This window comes from Marmota flaviventris, chromosome 4 (assembly GCF_047511675.1).
Source record: "Marmota flaviventris isolate mMarFla1 chromosome 4, mMarFla1.hap1, whole genome shotgun sequence".
Lineage (NCBI taxonomy): Eukaryota > Metazoa > Chordata > Mammalia > Rodentia > Sciuridae > Marmota > Marmota flaviventris.
Window position 1 is genome coordinate 126857554 of NC_092501.1, and position 15574 is coordinate 126873127.

Consider the following 15574-nt stretch of genomic DNA (forward strand, 5'->3'; position numbering starts at 1 on the left):
GTAGAGTTTAAATCATAGTTAGAATTTTCTATTTTGTTTTTTATGAGAATAACAAAGTTGGACAGACTGGTTCATGAAAAACTTAAGCTTTTTATATTATTTATAATTAGATTTAATTCTGTATCAAAAAGAATGAAATTGATACATCTAACAGATGTTCACGATTCTTCTTGATCTACTTGTTTATTTGTAATATGGTAACATTAAATATGTGGTGATTTGATTTCACAGAAGCTTGAAATAATTATTCTCTAAAGACATAGCTTAGGGATAATAGAAAATTCAAAATTAATTCATTTGATAATTAAGTAAGTGAGCCTGGAATTTATAACCTGATAAATCCTCACTAACTGCAGAAGTGTCAGGCATTAGTGTTGTTTACTTTTAAAATTCATTTTCCTAAATATTATCTTCATCAGGTAATTAAATAAAAATCCATAACTCATTCTAGACTAAATTTGGACCAAAATGTTCTAGAAAATGGGGCCATTCTAGAAATATTTTTTGCATATTTTCAAAACTGTACTATCTTATCCCTAGACACCTAGACTATTATCTCCTCTTTCTTCCTCATTCTCCAGCTAATTAAGACATAATTACCCATGGGGTTTTATTTTTGTGATGAAATTCATAACCTCCTTAAAATTTGACAAGATTCAATGACTTGTGGGGATTGGAGTTTTGCACTGTTTTCTGCAATATTGATTGTACGATGATGCAAAGTCTTTATCTCCCTTATGGGCTAGATCTGCCAGGGTAATGTCTCCCCATTATTTTGTCAGTGGAGGAAGTAACCAAGAGTACATAGTACTAATAAAATAATCTGGCTTTTACCCTGTGTCCTTCAACATTGAAAAGACAATTGGAATTTGTGTTTCAAATTGTCTACAGATGTCCTATCATATAGATGAAAATTTTGTTTTTATCATTATGGGAAATGTTTGTTTGTTTGTTTAAGTCTACCAAGTAACTGTTTTTTTTTTCTGCTGGTGAGTATTTAAATATAGTTGACAGAAGTTAATTTTCTTTGATGAGGCCATTATGTTAGAAATACATGTTGGAAAAATTAACTTACATTTAGAGAGATGGCTTACCCTGATTTCATGGTCAACTCAGGAATGACCAGCAAAGTGCAAGGTGTGTGTGTGTGTGTGTGTGTGTGTGTGTGTTTCATGCTAAAAAAATAGAATAAGTGTGAGTTTCATGTCAGGAGATTTCATGCTGTGCATATGCTGACTAAATGTCTAGGTTATCTCCTTGCTTTCCTCTGTCTGAATAGGAGCTGAGCACGTACCCTTAGCCTTAAGTGATGGAAGTGTGGAACTGGCTTCCCCTACTCGGGAGAACAGCTCTGGGTGTGAGCATCACCCAATGGGACTGGGCTACACCCCCCTGAAACCCAATCACTTGCCTCATTTGGGTGGAACTCTCTAAAGTGTCTTCCCCCCAGTAAATAGGGCTTCAGGCTGCACTTGCTCTCTTTTTTGTCTACCTCCCTTGCCTCCTTTGTGGGAGCCGGGACAGAAGAGCCGTCACTGAACCCCAAGAAAAAGGTACTTTCTGTGCCTGTGTGATTACTTAGTGTCAGCCCAGCTCACCTGAAGTGACCCTGACTGATTTAGTCGCGTGTCACGGCATTCCTCTCTGTACTCCTTATTTTTTGAGAGAAAGGCCCTTGAAACCTCTGAAAATTGTCAGTTTCACAATCAAAATCAGTGATTTTCATGATCTGTAAAAGGGTCTTTCTCCTGCTGTCATTCATAAAACTTATTAAAAGAATGAAACTTATTTTAGAGTCCAACAGCATAAATTCTCTCTACAGATGGAAAATGATTCCCTATAATTCTTCCCCACAACCTCACCTCCACCACCAGCAAGATCACCCAAGTGACCGTGGCAGGTAGGGGCCGAGCAGAATGATTTGCTGTCACGTATTTCTGAGGCTTGCCTGTGTTCCACTGGAGTCTTTTAAAAGGGAATGGAATCGTGCCTCTCGCTGGTTTCTTTCTTAGTTCAGGCAAAGAAAGGTGTGGCTGTCAATGGAAGGCTTTGGATGCTGACCTCTGTGACAGATCCTGGGCCACCTCCTCCTTCTGTCCTGGCCTCCCCACATGTCTTAGTCTCTTTAGGGGAGTGTTCATGGAGTTCCGTTGTTTTAAACACTGGGAGTGTTTTTCTTAAAATTGTGTGTGACTGTCCTGGACCAGGAGCAGTGCAGCAGCTTGGGGGCAATGCCACTGAACACCTCGTGTTCCTAACCCATCTCATCCCACCGCAGTGCTTCAGCAGCCGAGGACAGAAAACTACAGTGGGTCCACGACACCTGTGCACTCAGGCTTCTTGGCTGGCAGCATGGCAGCAACAATATTGTTCATTCTCGTCTATTGAGCATCATGATGATCATGACAGGTGCCTGAGGACTTGTAGATGAAATAGTCAGAGGGTGGGGATTCACTGACAGTGTATAGCCCTGGTCTAACAGGGATCAGGGGCTGCAGGGGATGAGTTAATCATAGTGATGAGTTAATTTCATCTGAATGAAAGTGAAATGGATTTTTGATACATGGGCCATGGTGCCTTCAAAGGTGAGTTGGGGGGGGGTGGGTTGTGGGTTCCAAAGTAAAGTGGGATATTTAAGAACATGGTCTTATGGAGAGCATTTATAATGTGACTCTATCTTTGGATATCTCCAATACCAAGTAGGGCCTTCTTGGAATTTAAGTAAGTATGTTGGAGCGTCCTGGGCTCCCAGCCAAAAGGCAGAAGGAGTTACAACATCGTGAAGTGTCAGCATAAATGGATTTCAGAGGTTCATCCAGCATTCATTGGTCTCTGCTTTATATCGGGCACTGTGCTAGACACCAGGAGGATGCTGAGGGTCTCATAGTGGGGAAGGCAAAGCCAGTGAACACACTGTATATGGGATCACAGAGGGAAAGGTGGGCCATCTTTCAGGTGTTGGATCAGAGTCAGAGAGGGGAGGAGAACCTCATGGATGATTTCAAAGAGGAGGTTGAGAGTTGAATTAGGTCTTAAAAGATGAGTAAGTGGGACAAGATGACATTTTTGTAGACAGGGACATCAGGCAGGGAAATAGTGTGAATACATTTGGGACCACTAAACAGTGGCACATGCTGATGACTGCAAATCAGGACCCTATGGCTTGAATGTAGGATTCAAGGGAGGAACTGACAGACCCACTGTAGATGCTGGAACTTTCTTCAGATATCTAAGCTGGTAGACACCATAATGAAATGTGTGCCCTGGCAGCTCTGAGAAGGATGGATCTGAAGGGGAGAGCGATGTATGGAAACCAGTCAGGAGGTCATTGGTTGCCATATATAACCAATGAGAGAGAGAGAGCGATGGTCCAGACTGAAGGAGGAGCAGGGTTGGGGAGAGGAGAAGGTACAGAGTAGGATTAGTGAGGTAATAAGGATATATAAGACTATCAAGTCATGGATCCCATTTTATGTGTGTCAAGATGTGGTTCCAATCAAGGATGAATAGGGCATTAGTCTTCAAAATCTTCCTACCCACAGTCTTGCTCATTAGCTATAAGGTTTGCCAGCCATTTGTTAAGAACCCTGTTTTAAATAAATAAGCACCAGACAGTACATTCATGTTTCACTCAGTTTTTTCCCTGCTGCAACTAAAAGATCTGACCAGGAAAATTTAAAGGCTGAGGTTGTGGCTTAGTGGTAGAGCGCTTGCCTAGCCTGTGCACGGCACTGGATTCAGTTCTCACCACCGTGTAAAATAAATGAATAAAACAAAGTTCCATCAACAACTAAAAAATTAAAAAAGAAATAAAAAGTTTATTTAAGGGCTTATGGTTTCAGAAGTCTTAGTTCATGGAAGGCTGGCTCCATTTCTCAGGGGAACGTGACAGAACATCATGGAGGAAGAGTGTGGCAGAGGGAAGCAGCTCACATGGGGATCAGGAAGCAGAGCCAGATACAAATATATACCCCAAAGCCAAAGCCACGCTCCCAATGAACCTCCTCCTCTAGCCACAACCCACCTGCTTTCAGTTATCACTCAGTTGATCCCATCAGGGATTAATTCACTGGTTAGGTTAAGGCTATAACCCAATCATTTCTCCTCCAAACCTTCTTGCATTGTCTCACATGTGAGCTTTTGGGGGATAACACATCTAAGCTGAAACAATCCATATTCCTGAACTTGCAAGATAGAAGACGTTGTCTCTTCTATCTAGAGCACCAAGACACACCGGCTTAATACTGGGCCAGTCCCTCATGGAGGACACTTGCAGGCCTTGGGCCAACAAGCCTCATTTTTTTGATCTATAAATGTTAGGCTAGTAATACTGTTGCATGGGTTTGTCGTGAGATTTAAATGGAAGCACGTGGAAAGCAAGCGTGCCAGAAGCAGCTACAGATTTAGCATCCTTCCTTTCTCCCCTTTTCCCCTCTCCCAAGAGTGTTTAAAACTGAACTTTCTTTTTCTTCCCTGTGCTGAGCCTGACTTGCTAGGGACCTGGAGACACCTGTGTAGTTGTCCACTCTTTAAGGTCCCTAAGGAGAATTTACACAAAATGCTTGATTTCCTGGAGAGAGGCGCTGATGGTTTCTCTCCTGGCTTTCCATGCAGGATGTGAGCTGCAACGAGATCACAGCGCTGCCCCCGCAGATAGGCCAGCTCAAGTCTCTTCGGGAGCTGAACGTCAGGAGGAATTACCTAAAGGTTTTGCCACCAGGTAAGGATTTTTTTAAAAAATGGGGTGGAGGGTAAGGTGAAGAAAATGGGAGACATTTATTATTTTTTTGGTTTACTTTTGTGAAGAGGGTGCATCTTATTTCGTGTGTATGCCTATTAATATTAATCATTTGAATTGCACATGCAGGTGACCGAAAAGGGATGTTAAAGTTGTAACTTCATAAATCAAGGGCCATAGTAACAAACATTCCCTTGTCTATAGTTGTGGAGGGTGGGGTGGAGGGTGTATAAGTCTGCTAAAGCTGCTGTCAAAGAACCCTAGGCTGGGTGGCTTAAAGAACAGAAATTTAGGGCTGGGGTTGTAGCTCAGTGGTAGAGTGCTTGCCTCACACGTGTGAGGCACTGGGTTCAATCCTCAGCACCACATAAAAATACATAAATAAAATAAAGATATTATGTCCATCTACAACTACAAAAAAAAAAAAACAAAACAAAAAACAGAAATTTATCTTCTCAGTTCTGGAGGCCAAAAGTCTGAGATTCTATGTGTGTCTGTGTCCTGGTCTCTTCTTACAATGACACCAAGGGATTAAATCCTAATGACCTCATTGAAGGCCATGTCTCCAAATACATTCATAGCCTGATATAGGGTTAGGATTTAGGGGCACACAAGCCAACCGTTTGTAATAGCAGCAGCATGAATTGTTTTTGGATACATGTGTGATGTTATGGGAAATGAAGCCAATAGTTTAGGGGACACGCTTAGACCTGAAAGATCCTGAAGAACCTGGCTAGCAAGATTTCTAGCCTTGGGGATCTGGGAGCCCTGGTTGTGTACCCCAGTATTCAGATTCAGTTCTTGGTGAGGGTGCTACCCCTGAGGGTTAAGCCTTGGTCACTGGTAGTTTTGGTGAATTTCACCATGCAGGTCCCATAGCCTCAGCATTGAGACTTGGGTCTTCCTGTCCCTGAGCATGAAGAGTACCTCAGACAGCCCTGCTCTGGAAGTTGTGGGCTTCTGCAGCATGTCCCTCCAGTATGGTATATGAGGGTTCACGTAAAAAGAAGATTCATTTAGATAGGCTGCTTGAAAGCAGCCCTGTTGTGGGTAATGGATATGGATTTCAAATTTGGGTTTGGGCCTGGGTCAGGAAGGAGTAGATGAGCAGTAGAATGCTGAATCACACACGCTCACTTTCAAAGATCATCTTGCTTTCCATAGTTTTTGTTTGAGGAATCTAGACATACCCGATAGTCAAACATAAACTTAAAAATATATCTGATTACAAGACCAATGTAATTCTACATCATGTGCAACCAGAAGAATGAGAAGTTACATTCCTTATGTGTGTAATATGTCAGAATACATTCTACTATTATATATAACTTAAAAAATAAAACAAAAAAATCTAAAACCAAAAGCAGGTATTTGGAAGTGGTAAGCATCAGGTTCATTTGACATTAATGCACCAACTTGAGAGCTACCTGATTTTTTCATTGTCCTGTTCCCACATCTTGATCTTTGGCTTGAGCTGTCTCATTCTTCAAGGCAAGAGAACAGAGCTCATGGAGTCCTGGACGACAACTTTGCAAAATGCATGGTGTTTGATGGCTGGAAGATTACGTGCTCACCAGCCACCTCCCACCTTTCTCCTGCTGATTTACATTTTTAAAGAAGTAGAATTAGAAAGTATCTCAGTGTAAGATTTATTACTTTATTACTTGAGATGCATTCATATAAAAATAGTGATTTTTTCATCTTGTCAGCGTGCAGTCACATTTTTTGAATGTGTGTAAGCTTTTCTTGGCTTATGCAAGTTACAGATGGGAGACTTTTTATTAAGAGCAAATTTATACACATCCGTTTTCACACATGAAAGAAAACTTTCCTTTAAATTGGATCCCCACGCTTATTTTTTGTGAAAGCATCACAAAAAATCGAACTCTTGATTTCCAAAAGAAAAAATGATTGACATCATTTTACAGTTTGCTGTAATAATCTAGAAGTGTTTGGAAAAAGGGTGTACCTGCAAAATCTAGGTTTTTGTTTTTCTCACCTCTCCTTTTTTTTAAATTTAAATTTTAATTTTTCTATCCTTTAGTTTTAGTTGGACACAATTCCTGTATCTGATTGATTTATTTTTTATGTGGTTCTAAGGATCAACCCAGCGCCTCGCATGTGCTAGACAAGTGCTCTCTACCACTGTACCACAGCCACAGCCCACCTCTCACCTCTTCTTATTCTCTCACTTGAGAAATATTCCTTTCCCTAAAAAGATCAGTCACAAATTGCTCTACTTTCCATGATTATGTTTTCTCAGTTTTGATAATTTTAAAAATAGATTCAAAGCTAAAACTTTAGTTTCCTGGAAAATCCTTGTTTAAAAAAGAAAGAAAGAAAGATTTCCTGAATATCCAGTTTCTTTTTTGTTTCACTCTGGAGAACTCTGTTGACAGAATAGCACTGATAATGCTTTCAGGCAGTGTGCTTTAGGAACTGTGCATATTACTTACATGTGTGTCTTCTTTGGGAACCCCTCCTCATATGCTTTCAATTTGAGGAGGGGGAAAAAAGAGAGAACTCTGTGGCCTAATTACGCATATCAATTTTGTGGTGGTTTTATACAACTACTACAACAAGGAGACCATATTTTGTTCTTTCTGGAGCCAGAATGAACAGAGGGCTAAAATATCCATTCATTGCCCCTCTTTGCAGTGGAGAGAGAGAAATGGGATTACTCCTCCTTATTCTTGTCCTCCCTCTTCTCCTCCTCTTCTCTTTGATCCTTTTTCTTCCTTACCTTTCTCCATTTCTTTGAACCTTTTTTGGACTGTCCTTGCAGTCTCTCATTTCATTGCTGGGAAACTTGTTGAGTTCTCATGTTCCAAAGCTGCTACAGAAATTCAGCATTCCAAATAGAAACTACAAGAAAGAAAATCATCATTATCGAGTCATTCCTTTGTTTATTTCCCTGTAAGTTACATCCTGCTATTCTCGCATGAATTTAGCCCTTTAGTCTATCCTTCAGGGTTTTAATTTTAAGTGGCAAAGATCTGGAGTCCTGTTACATTCTGCCACTGATTTGATACCCTGAGTTGGGTGAGACTTGGCATTGCAGTAGGGAGGAAGCTCTCTGTTGTAATCCCCCTCATCCTTAGCATTTTTAGGAACTAGAAGAAAGGGCATCTAGCCGAGCATGGTGCCATGCACGTGTAATCTCAGCAACTTTGGAGGCTGAAGCAGGAGGATTGCAAGTTCACAGCCAGCCTCAGCAACTTAGTGAGGTCCTGAGCAACTTAGTGAGACCCTGTCTCAAAAAAAAAATAAAAAGGGCTGAGGACGTGGCTCAGTGTTAAAGCACCCCAGGTTCAATCTCTAGTATCAATATAAAAGGGGTGTGTGTGTGTGCATCTAAACTTTCCTTTTCCTTTTATTTCTGTGCTTCTAAGTCCTCCGGGCTTACCTCTCTCTCCACGACAGCTGCTCCCAGCCCCTTCGTCCAAATGACCTCCATGACTAATGTGGCCTGAGGTGCTCATCCTCCTGTGAGTCCAGATGAGAGCTGTGTTTGAGCAGTGAACTAACTGCTAAGGACAATATGCAATAAAAATTCCTTGGCTTCTGGCCCAGGGGTCTCTGTTTTAAAAATACACTTTCTGAGTTTCTACATAACTCACCTATCATGGACCTGACTCTGGGACCTGAGAGTTGGGTGTGCTCCTGCCTCCTAAACTTTCAGGCCCGCCACTCCTTTGCCTAAGACTAAGTAATTCACTAAGGTATGAAAGAAGGAAAGTCCCTTCTACTCCTACAGCATGATGAATTCTGGGAAGAAGACACTCCTGACTAGGGAAATCTCTGGTGGTGGAATTTTAAGCTGTGTTGCCAAGTAAAGTGAAAACCCTTAGGCATGGTGGAGGCAGGAGGGATATAGTGTGAATTCTTCCTCTCTGTTTGTAAGATCCTTTTCTTTATCTGGTTCTTGCCCTCCTTCACTTTGGAACTGCTGGAATATTTTAAAGCACCAAGAATCCCATAATAAGAGTGCCGGAGTCCCGTTCTGGAGTGAACCTCCCATAGCCTCTGACGGAGTGCTCAGTGATTTGCCAGCATCACCCCGGATTCTGGCGTGGTTCAGCCTTTCTTTGCTCTATGGAATACATTTGACTTGTTTCTAGCAGCTGCCAATGTCGGTTTGAATGCTTGAAATTACTGAGTGTTTACTGTGCCACTGGGTGGGGATTTTAAGCTAAGTATAATGTTCCATCTTGTTAGCAGAGCTACACAGGACTTAAAAAGCAGTGGAATAAAGCCTCATCAAATCCGAATTATAGGGCCCATTGGAAAAATCCTAAATTAGACAACATTTGATAAAATCCATTTAAAAGAAACATAAACATGTTTATTTTAACTAGTTCTGGGATTATGCCAACCCAGATACATTGAATAGATAAGAATATTCTGTAATTCGCATATTATTCATGTGCTAGCAAGTGTTACTTGAAAACAGTTTAAAGTTGAAACACAAACATATCCTGTGTGACATGGCTTGCATGATTCTTTTGCTGGAAAAAAAAGGGGAGGGGGACTTTTTAAACAATAGACATTGTAAATATCAAGTGTTTTCAGCTCTTACCAGAACTAACAACAATTACAGAGATCCCAGTGAAAGATTTTTTCCCATTTAATGAAATTCTGTGTATACATACTACGTATTCCTAATACACGACTTATTTTTGATTATGCTAAGTGATGTTTTTCCCACTAAAAAGAAAATTAAGTTGAGAATGTTTAGCCATTTGATTAGGTTTTTTTCTGAAAAAAAAAAATTTTTTTTTCTATTCTTTTAGAACTAGTAGATCTTCCCTTGGTAAAATTTGACTTTTCCTGCAACAAAGTGCTGGTGATTCCCATCTGCTTTAGAGAGATGAAGCAGTTGCAAGTGTTGCTGCTTGAGAACAATCCCCTGCAGTCCCCACCAGCTCAGGTGAGCCACTTTCATTATCTGCTGAATAATACTGTATCAGTTGTGATCAGAAGCAAGTGCCAAATCTGAAAAGATGAAACCCTAGGTGAATCAGACTATACTAAGTTGCCTTCTGCGGAATCCAATCTGTTTACCTGCATTTGACTCACTATTTTGACTATTCCAGCTCCAGAATTATGTATTTGATTTTTGTCATGTATACATACCTTAGAAACTTTTTCATGGAGCAGGTGATTTACAAAAGGGGTACTATGCTCCTCATTTGAATCATAGCTGCAAAATGGAGTTTAAACATCTTAAAAACTGATTATTGATTGTTTAGAGATAGGGCTCAAGCTCAGATATAAGCATGAGAACAATAAGAAGTAGATGTTCTTTTGGATGTAAATATGTAAATGTTTTCATGTTTAGTCATTTTTCAAATGACTTAAGTTCTTAAACCTTCAGTTATTTATAAACTGTTAATTGCTTCCTTATGGGCTTGAAAATAATTCTGCTTTTATCATCTTTTGTTATTGGAATGCTGCTAGTCCAGTTATCTGTTATACTTTTTACACTAAAATACATCTCTGTTAGAATTTTGTAGTTTAATTTTTTAAAAAGTCAGGAATTTCTTGAGCATGGTTTTTTAGTCAAAGTAAAATTTGTAGAAATGATTCCCCAAATCCTTACATGTTTTGGAAAGGTCCAATTTAGTGTGCATCGTTAGAGTGTTACATAAACTGAAATTGTGAAAACTAAAATATGTGGTTATGTATCTGGTACTTAAAATTTGTTTTGTCATTAAAAATTTAATGTGCTTTATTAATTTCTCTGTAGATTTGCACAAAGGGCAAAGTGCACATATTTAAGTATCTGAGCATACAAGCGTGCCAGATTAAGACAACTGACTCCCTTTATCTCCACACCATGGAGAGGCCTCACTTACACCAGCATATTGAAGACAGGTGAGTCCATGCCTTCACTCAGAAAAACATCTAGGAGGCTTCCCATCTGAATTTAAATTGAGGGCTTTATTGCCTATTGTCATTATTGGTGACCACCATCCAACCCCCATGTGAGCCTATGCTATTTTAAGATCAGAATAATAAATCTATTTCTTTTTAAAAAAAGGAAAAAAAATTTGCTTAGGCCAAGCTTGTTCAGGTAACCAACAAAAATTTATTTGCTTCAACCACCCAATTCTACTTTATAATTCAGAGTTCAGAAACTACTGGAATAAGAAAAATTGAAGCTGTTGAGAATGTTTTGGCATCTCTTAAATATCTCAGCTTTCATTTCCTAATCAATAATCAGTCCTTCCTGAGTAGTGTATGGATACATATAAGTAAGATCTATAATATAAATGTGGGCATTTTTTACTTATCAGTCAGGTAAGCTCAGACATGCCCTTTTAACAATTACTGATTTTTCAGTGTGCCTTCTGAACTTTGTTAAGAAGAACACAAGGCTTTTTAAAAATTGTTTCTCAGAAATGCAATGTGTAGTTTTTTGCCACTTCCTGTTTCAAATGGAAGTGTTGAGATCCTTTCACATGTCCTTGGGTCATTTATAGCATAAATCAGGCTTTGACCTTCCAAATGACCTTCCAAACAAAATTCCCACAATGAACACACTTGGAGAAATACAAGTCCTTTCAGAGGAGTCTCCATTGCAGAAGTCTTTTCCTCACTTTTTCCTAAACAGGGCAACTTAAAAGACTACCCTAATTGTATTTTCAAGTAATGTTTCAAGTATGTATCCATTATTTTATGTTTGTAAAGATTCTATCAAGTTTATATAATCACCAAATAAAAGTATACAGAATTCTTGAAAACATTTTGTAAGCTAAGAGGTAAAACAGTTACGCAGTTTACTGCTTTTTTATATGCTGGAATAAATAAGAAAATTGGTAACTGTTTCAAAGAATCATGAAATCTAAGAGTGGGAAAAACTGAACATAAAGAATTTCTCTTGTATTTTTGGGTGGTACAAATCTATGATTTTTGTAGGGTCTGTGTCTTTATAATCTTTAATACTAGGCTGATTTGTTGCCTTATAATAATAATAATACAAATTTGTATAGGAAAGTAACTATTAGAATATAATTGATATATCTTGGTGTGACTTGTGCTTTTAATTTTTCCTAAATGAATTCAATATTGATGACATCTATCCCAGCAAGAAGGATTCTGATTCGGGAGTTGGAAGTGATAATGGAGATAAGCGATTATCGGCTACTGAGGTAAAACTAGTGACCAGATCTTTTTTCTTTTGTGCTAATGGATATATCTGTCCATGTTTGCTAAACTCCTTTCTGGAAAAGGACTTTGATGCATCTGCATGAGACTATGTGATCATGTTCTGTGAAAGCAATTTGAAATTCTCTAAGGGTTATGCAGATATTAGCCACTCCCACATATTACCTGGAATATTCTTGAATGTTTAATAAATATTTATGAAATGACTAAATGGTATACAAGTATCCATGAAGAACTTTTAAAATATGCTAATTTTTAAGTGAACTTAGGAAAATGTTGTTATATGCATGCATAAATGTGAAGAAGTCAAGTGTATGTGGCATTTTAGTAGTTTACTGATAGGGAGTGCATTTATGAGTAGCTGTGTTTGACAACAATAACTGTTTTCCTGAAACAAATTGTGTACCGTTTAGTTGAATAAAAGTCTGGTTAATTTGTAAGCTAAGAGGTTTCACAGGCTAGAGTTTCTCTAGTGATTACAGATCACTGTTCATTAATACATTTATTATCTCATATCCTGTATTAGAGCCCCCCTCCCAGGTCTTACGTTAATGTACCATTAAATGGAGCTTCTTCACTGAGAGAATGAGAAGGGATAGAAGTGGTCCGGGGAGCTCATCAATACTCTTTCCTTTTTTTGAGGGAAGTTACTGAGATTTTATAGTAATTAAGTCCTGAACCATCATGATCCTCTTTGAAGAATTTGTTCCTAATAGGACAGTCACCTCTCTAAGGAGATCACATTTCTGCTGTGTGACTCCAGAGGAGCCTTTCCCCAGTTCTCAGATCTTGGTGGTTTAATAGGTAGCTAAGGTTTTGGGATTTGTTTTCCAAAAAACGCTCTGTAAAGCAGTGTATTAAAAAAAAAAAAAAGTAAGATTCCTCAACATTTTTTGAATACAGAACATTTTGAAAGGAAGAAGAGTTAGCAGAAGAAGAAGTCCAGGGTCAGTAAAAGAAAATGGCCTACACAAAGCCACATTAATAGTTGACCAGGGTTCCCTGGTGGGGTGGCATACTAAACACAGAGCTTTCTAAGTTGCATTTTAATTTATCCCCTTTGGCTTTATTAAAACTCATAAGGCCCCTCAAATGGGCCATTGTTATAGAAACTACTCCCCCTATACTTATTTTCTATTAAATTAAAACAGACTCTGCTTTATCCTCTATCTCCCTTCTAAAGCTAATTAAATTCATTAATAAAACATTACTCAAAGATGTTCATTATTCCTCTGTTACTCTTAGCTTAAGTAGGATGCTAATATCATTCTAAGAGGAACCTAAGGATTTATTGTCTTCCCTTTAATTCAATGCATATCTTTGGAATTTTGGTCAATTTTTAAGATGGGGGTGGTGGAGGGAAAAGAGGCTTCAGAAAGGATTATATTCTGCAGAATAAAATGTATGACTTCTCTTTGATGTTTTCTTTTCTCACACTGTAGTCTTATTACCTAAGAATGCCTCTAAGAAATTTGTTGGACTGAGAAGGGTTTTTCTTTCCTCCTATGGATTGTTCTATTGTTTCTTTGGCAACTATGTTACCCCCTCCTCCACTAGGATTTCATTGTGGGCCTCAGGAATCACTTCTCATTCCCTTTCTTTGGCTATTATCATTGTCTGATTGTTTTTGCATTTGTCATGAAGAAATTAAAAATCTACTTTTCTAAGATAAACAAGCAAGAACGTGCGGAGTCCTCCGAACATTTGTTTGAAGAATGAAGTGTATGCTCGCTTCCACCAGTTTCCAAACAATCTGCTCATGTGTCCAAAAGTAAATAGGGACAAACTCTAAAGGTCCTAGCCTCAGGAATTTAGGAGCAGGTCATAATCACCTGAAATGTGTTCTGGGGAGATTTCTGGTCCCTGGGACTTAGAAACCTTTTTACTAAAAAACAACGGAGAAATGGAGACAGGAAAATTAATGAGCCTCCGTATTTCATTTTTGTTGTTGTTGTTGTTGTTTTGTTTTTGATGGGGGTACTAGGGATTGAACTCAGGAGCACTCAACCACTGAGCCACATCCCCCGCCCTAGTTTGTATTTTATTTAGAGACAGGGTCTCACTGTGTTGCTTAGCACCTCACTTTTGCTGAGGTTGTCTTTGAACTCACAATCCTCCTGCCTCAGCCTCCTGAACTGCTGGGATTATAGCACTGCATCCAGCCCATATTTCATTTGTGACAGCTTTTCTGAATAAACCTCATCAACTGCTGTGGGAAAGGAATCCTCAGAGAGGACTAACTCCAATAACTACATTGAAGCTTTGTTCTGAAAATCACCAAACACATGCCCTCTTTTTTTGTTTTGTTTTGTTTTAATATTTCCTTTTTTAGTTATAGTTGGACACAATACCTTTATTTTATTTATTTATTTTTATGTGGTGCTGAGGATTGAACCCAGGGCCTTGCATGTACTAGGTGAGCGCTCTATATTGACCCACAACCCCAGCCCACATGTTCCTTTTTAATGACTGCCATTGTTTGGCTCTTATATATAGCGCAGCTTCCTCAGCCTGAACCAAGGAGATAAACTGAAGCTTAATGTCACATGTAAAAGGCAGGCTGAGTAAATAAGATACTGTCACAGATCTTCATAGCCAGCTCTTTATGGCTAGCCAGATGAAACTCACATGTAGTTTTGGTAAATTAGCCTTGTGTTCAGGTCTCAGAGTGATTAAAGTGATTGGTTGGACTTAGGCCTAAGTTATATATTATTAGGAATAATTATGAATTACTATAATATTTGGATATTACATAGTCCTTTTTAGTACCCTTAATATGGGTTCTTAGTTAAGAAAAAGGTAGATAGCTGACAAGAGTTCGCTCAGAACATACATAAGAGAAGTGCATGTGTACCATCAGTGTTAGTGACCCAGCTTCCACAGCAAGAAACCATTTTTCCAGTACCCCAGAAATCCTGGCTTATGCACCCACCCTTACCCCAAGAACACCCACTATCCTGAGTTCAAATGCCATGGAAGCAGTATTCTGGTTTTCAACTTCAACAGGTAGAATTGTCCTTTGTGTCTGGCTTCTCTTACTCAACATAATGTTTGCAAGGATCACAGGATATTGTTTTAATACAGTGTTCTCTTTTTTTCCATTGATAAAACTCACTTGGATGAAACTGTGTGCTGTATCTTTTCAGCCTTCTGATGAAGACACGGTTAGCCTTAATGTGCCAATGTCAAATATCATGGAGGAAGACCAGATCATCAAGGAGGACCCGTGCCATCGCCTTAGCCCCAATAAAGGTCTGAGGGAAGAAGTGCTTGTTTTCAAGTTTCAAAGGTTATGTTTAAAATAACACATGCACAAATGTGGCAGTGATAATAGTTAATGTTTATTGCACATTACCCCTGATTCAGGCATTGTGTTCATCTGGAAAGGAGATTTTTAAAATTCAGACTGCTGAGATAGATATTCTACTCATCTCCATTTTATACAGGAGAGAGCCAAGTGTCAGAGAGTTTGAGTAACTTGCCGGTACCACGTCCTACAGTAAATAGTAGAATTATTCACATTATGGAGGTTTACAAAAGATTCTTTAAATCCATTTTAGGAAAGAAAATTTTGAGATGGTAGATATATTAGTTAGGACAACCTTAGCTGCTGTCACACATAAAATCCCCCAATATCAGTGATTTAACACAATCCAAATTAAGTCC

At 38.9% G+C, this 15574-nt stretch overlaps 1 protein-coding gene across 1 annotated transcript in view; it reads left to right on the forward strand.

Moving 5' to 3' along the window:
* The window catches only part of Lrch1 (leucine rich repeats and calponin homology domain containing 1), a 184604-nt gene that overhangs the window by 112789 nt on the left and 56241 nt on the right, over nucleotides 1-15574 (forward strand). The window contains exons 4-8 of the mRNA XM_027928892.2: nucleotides 4615-4720; nucleotides 9532-9668; nucleotides 10488-10615; nucleotides 11829-11892; nucleotides 15055-15160. Of these exons, the coding sequence (XP_027784693.2) occupies nucleotides 4615-4720; nucleotides 9532-9668; nucleotides 10488-10615; nucleotides 11829-11892; nucleotides 15055-15160 (541 nt within the window). The remainder of the gene's footprint in view (nucleotides 1-4614; nucleotides 4721-9531; nucleotides 9669-10487; nucleotides 10616-11828; nucleotides 11893-15054; nucleotides 15161-15574) is intronic.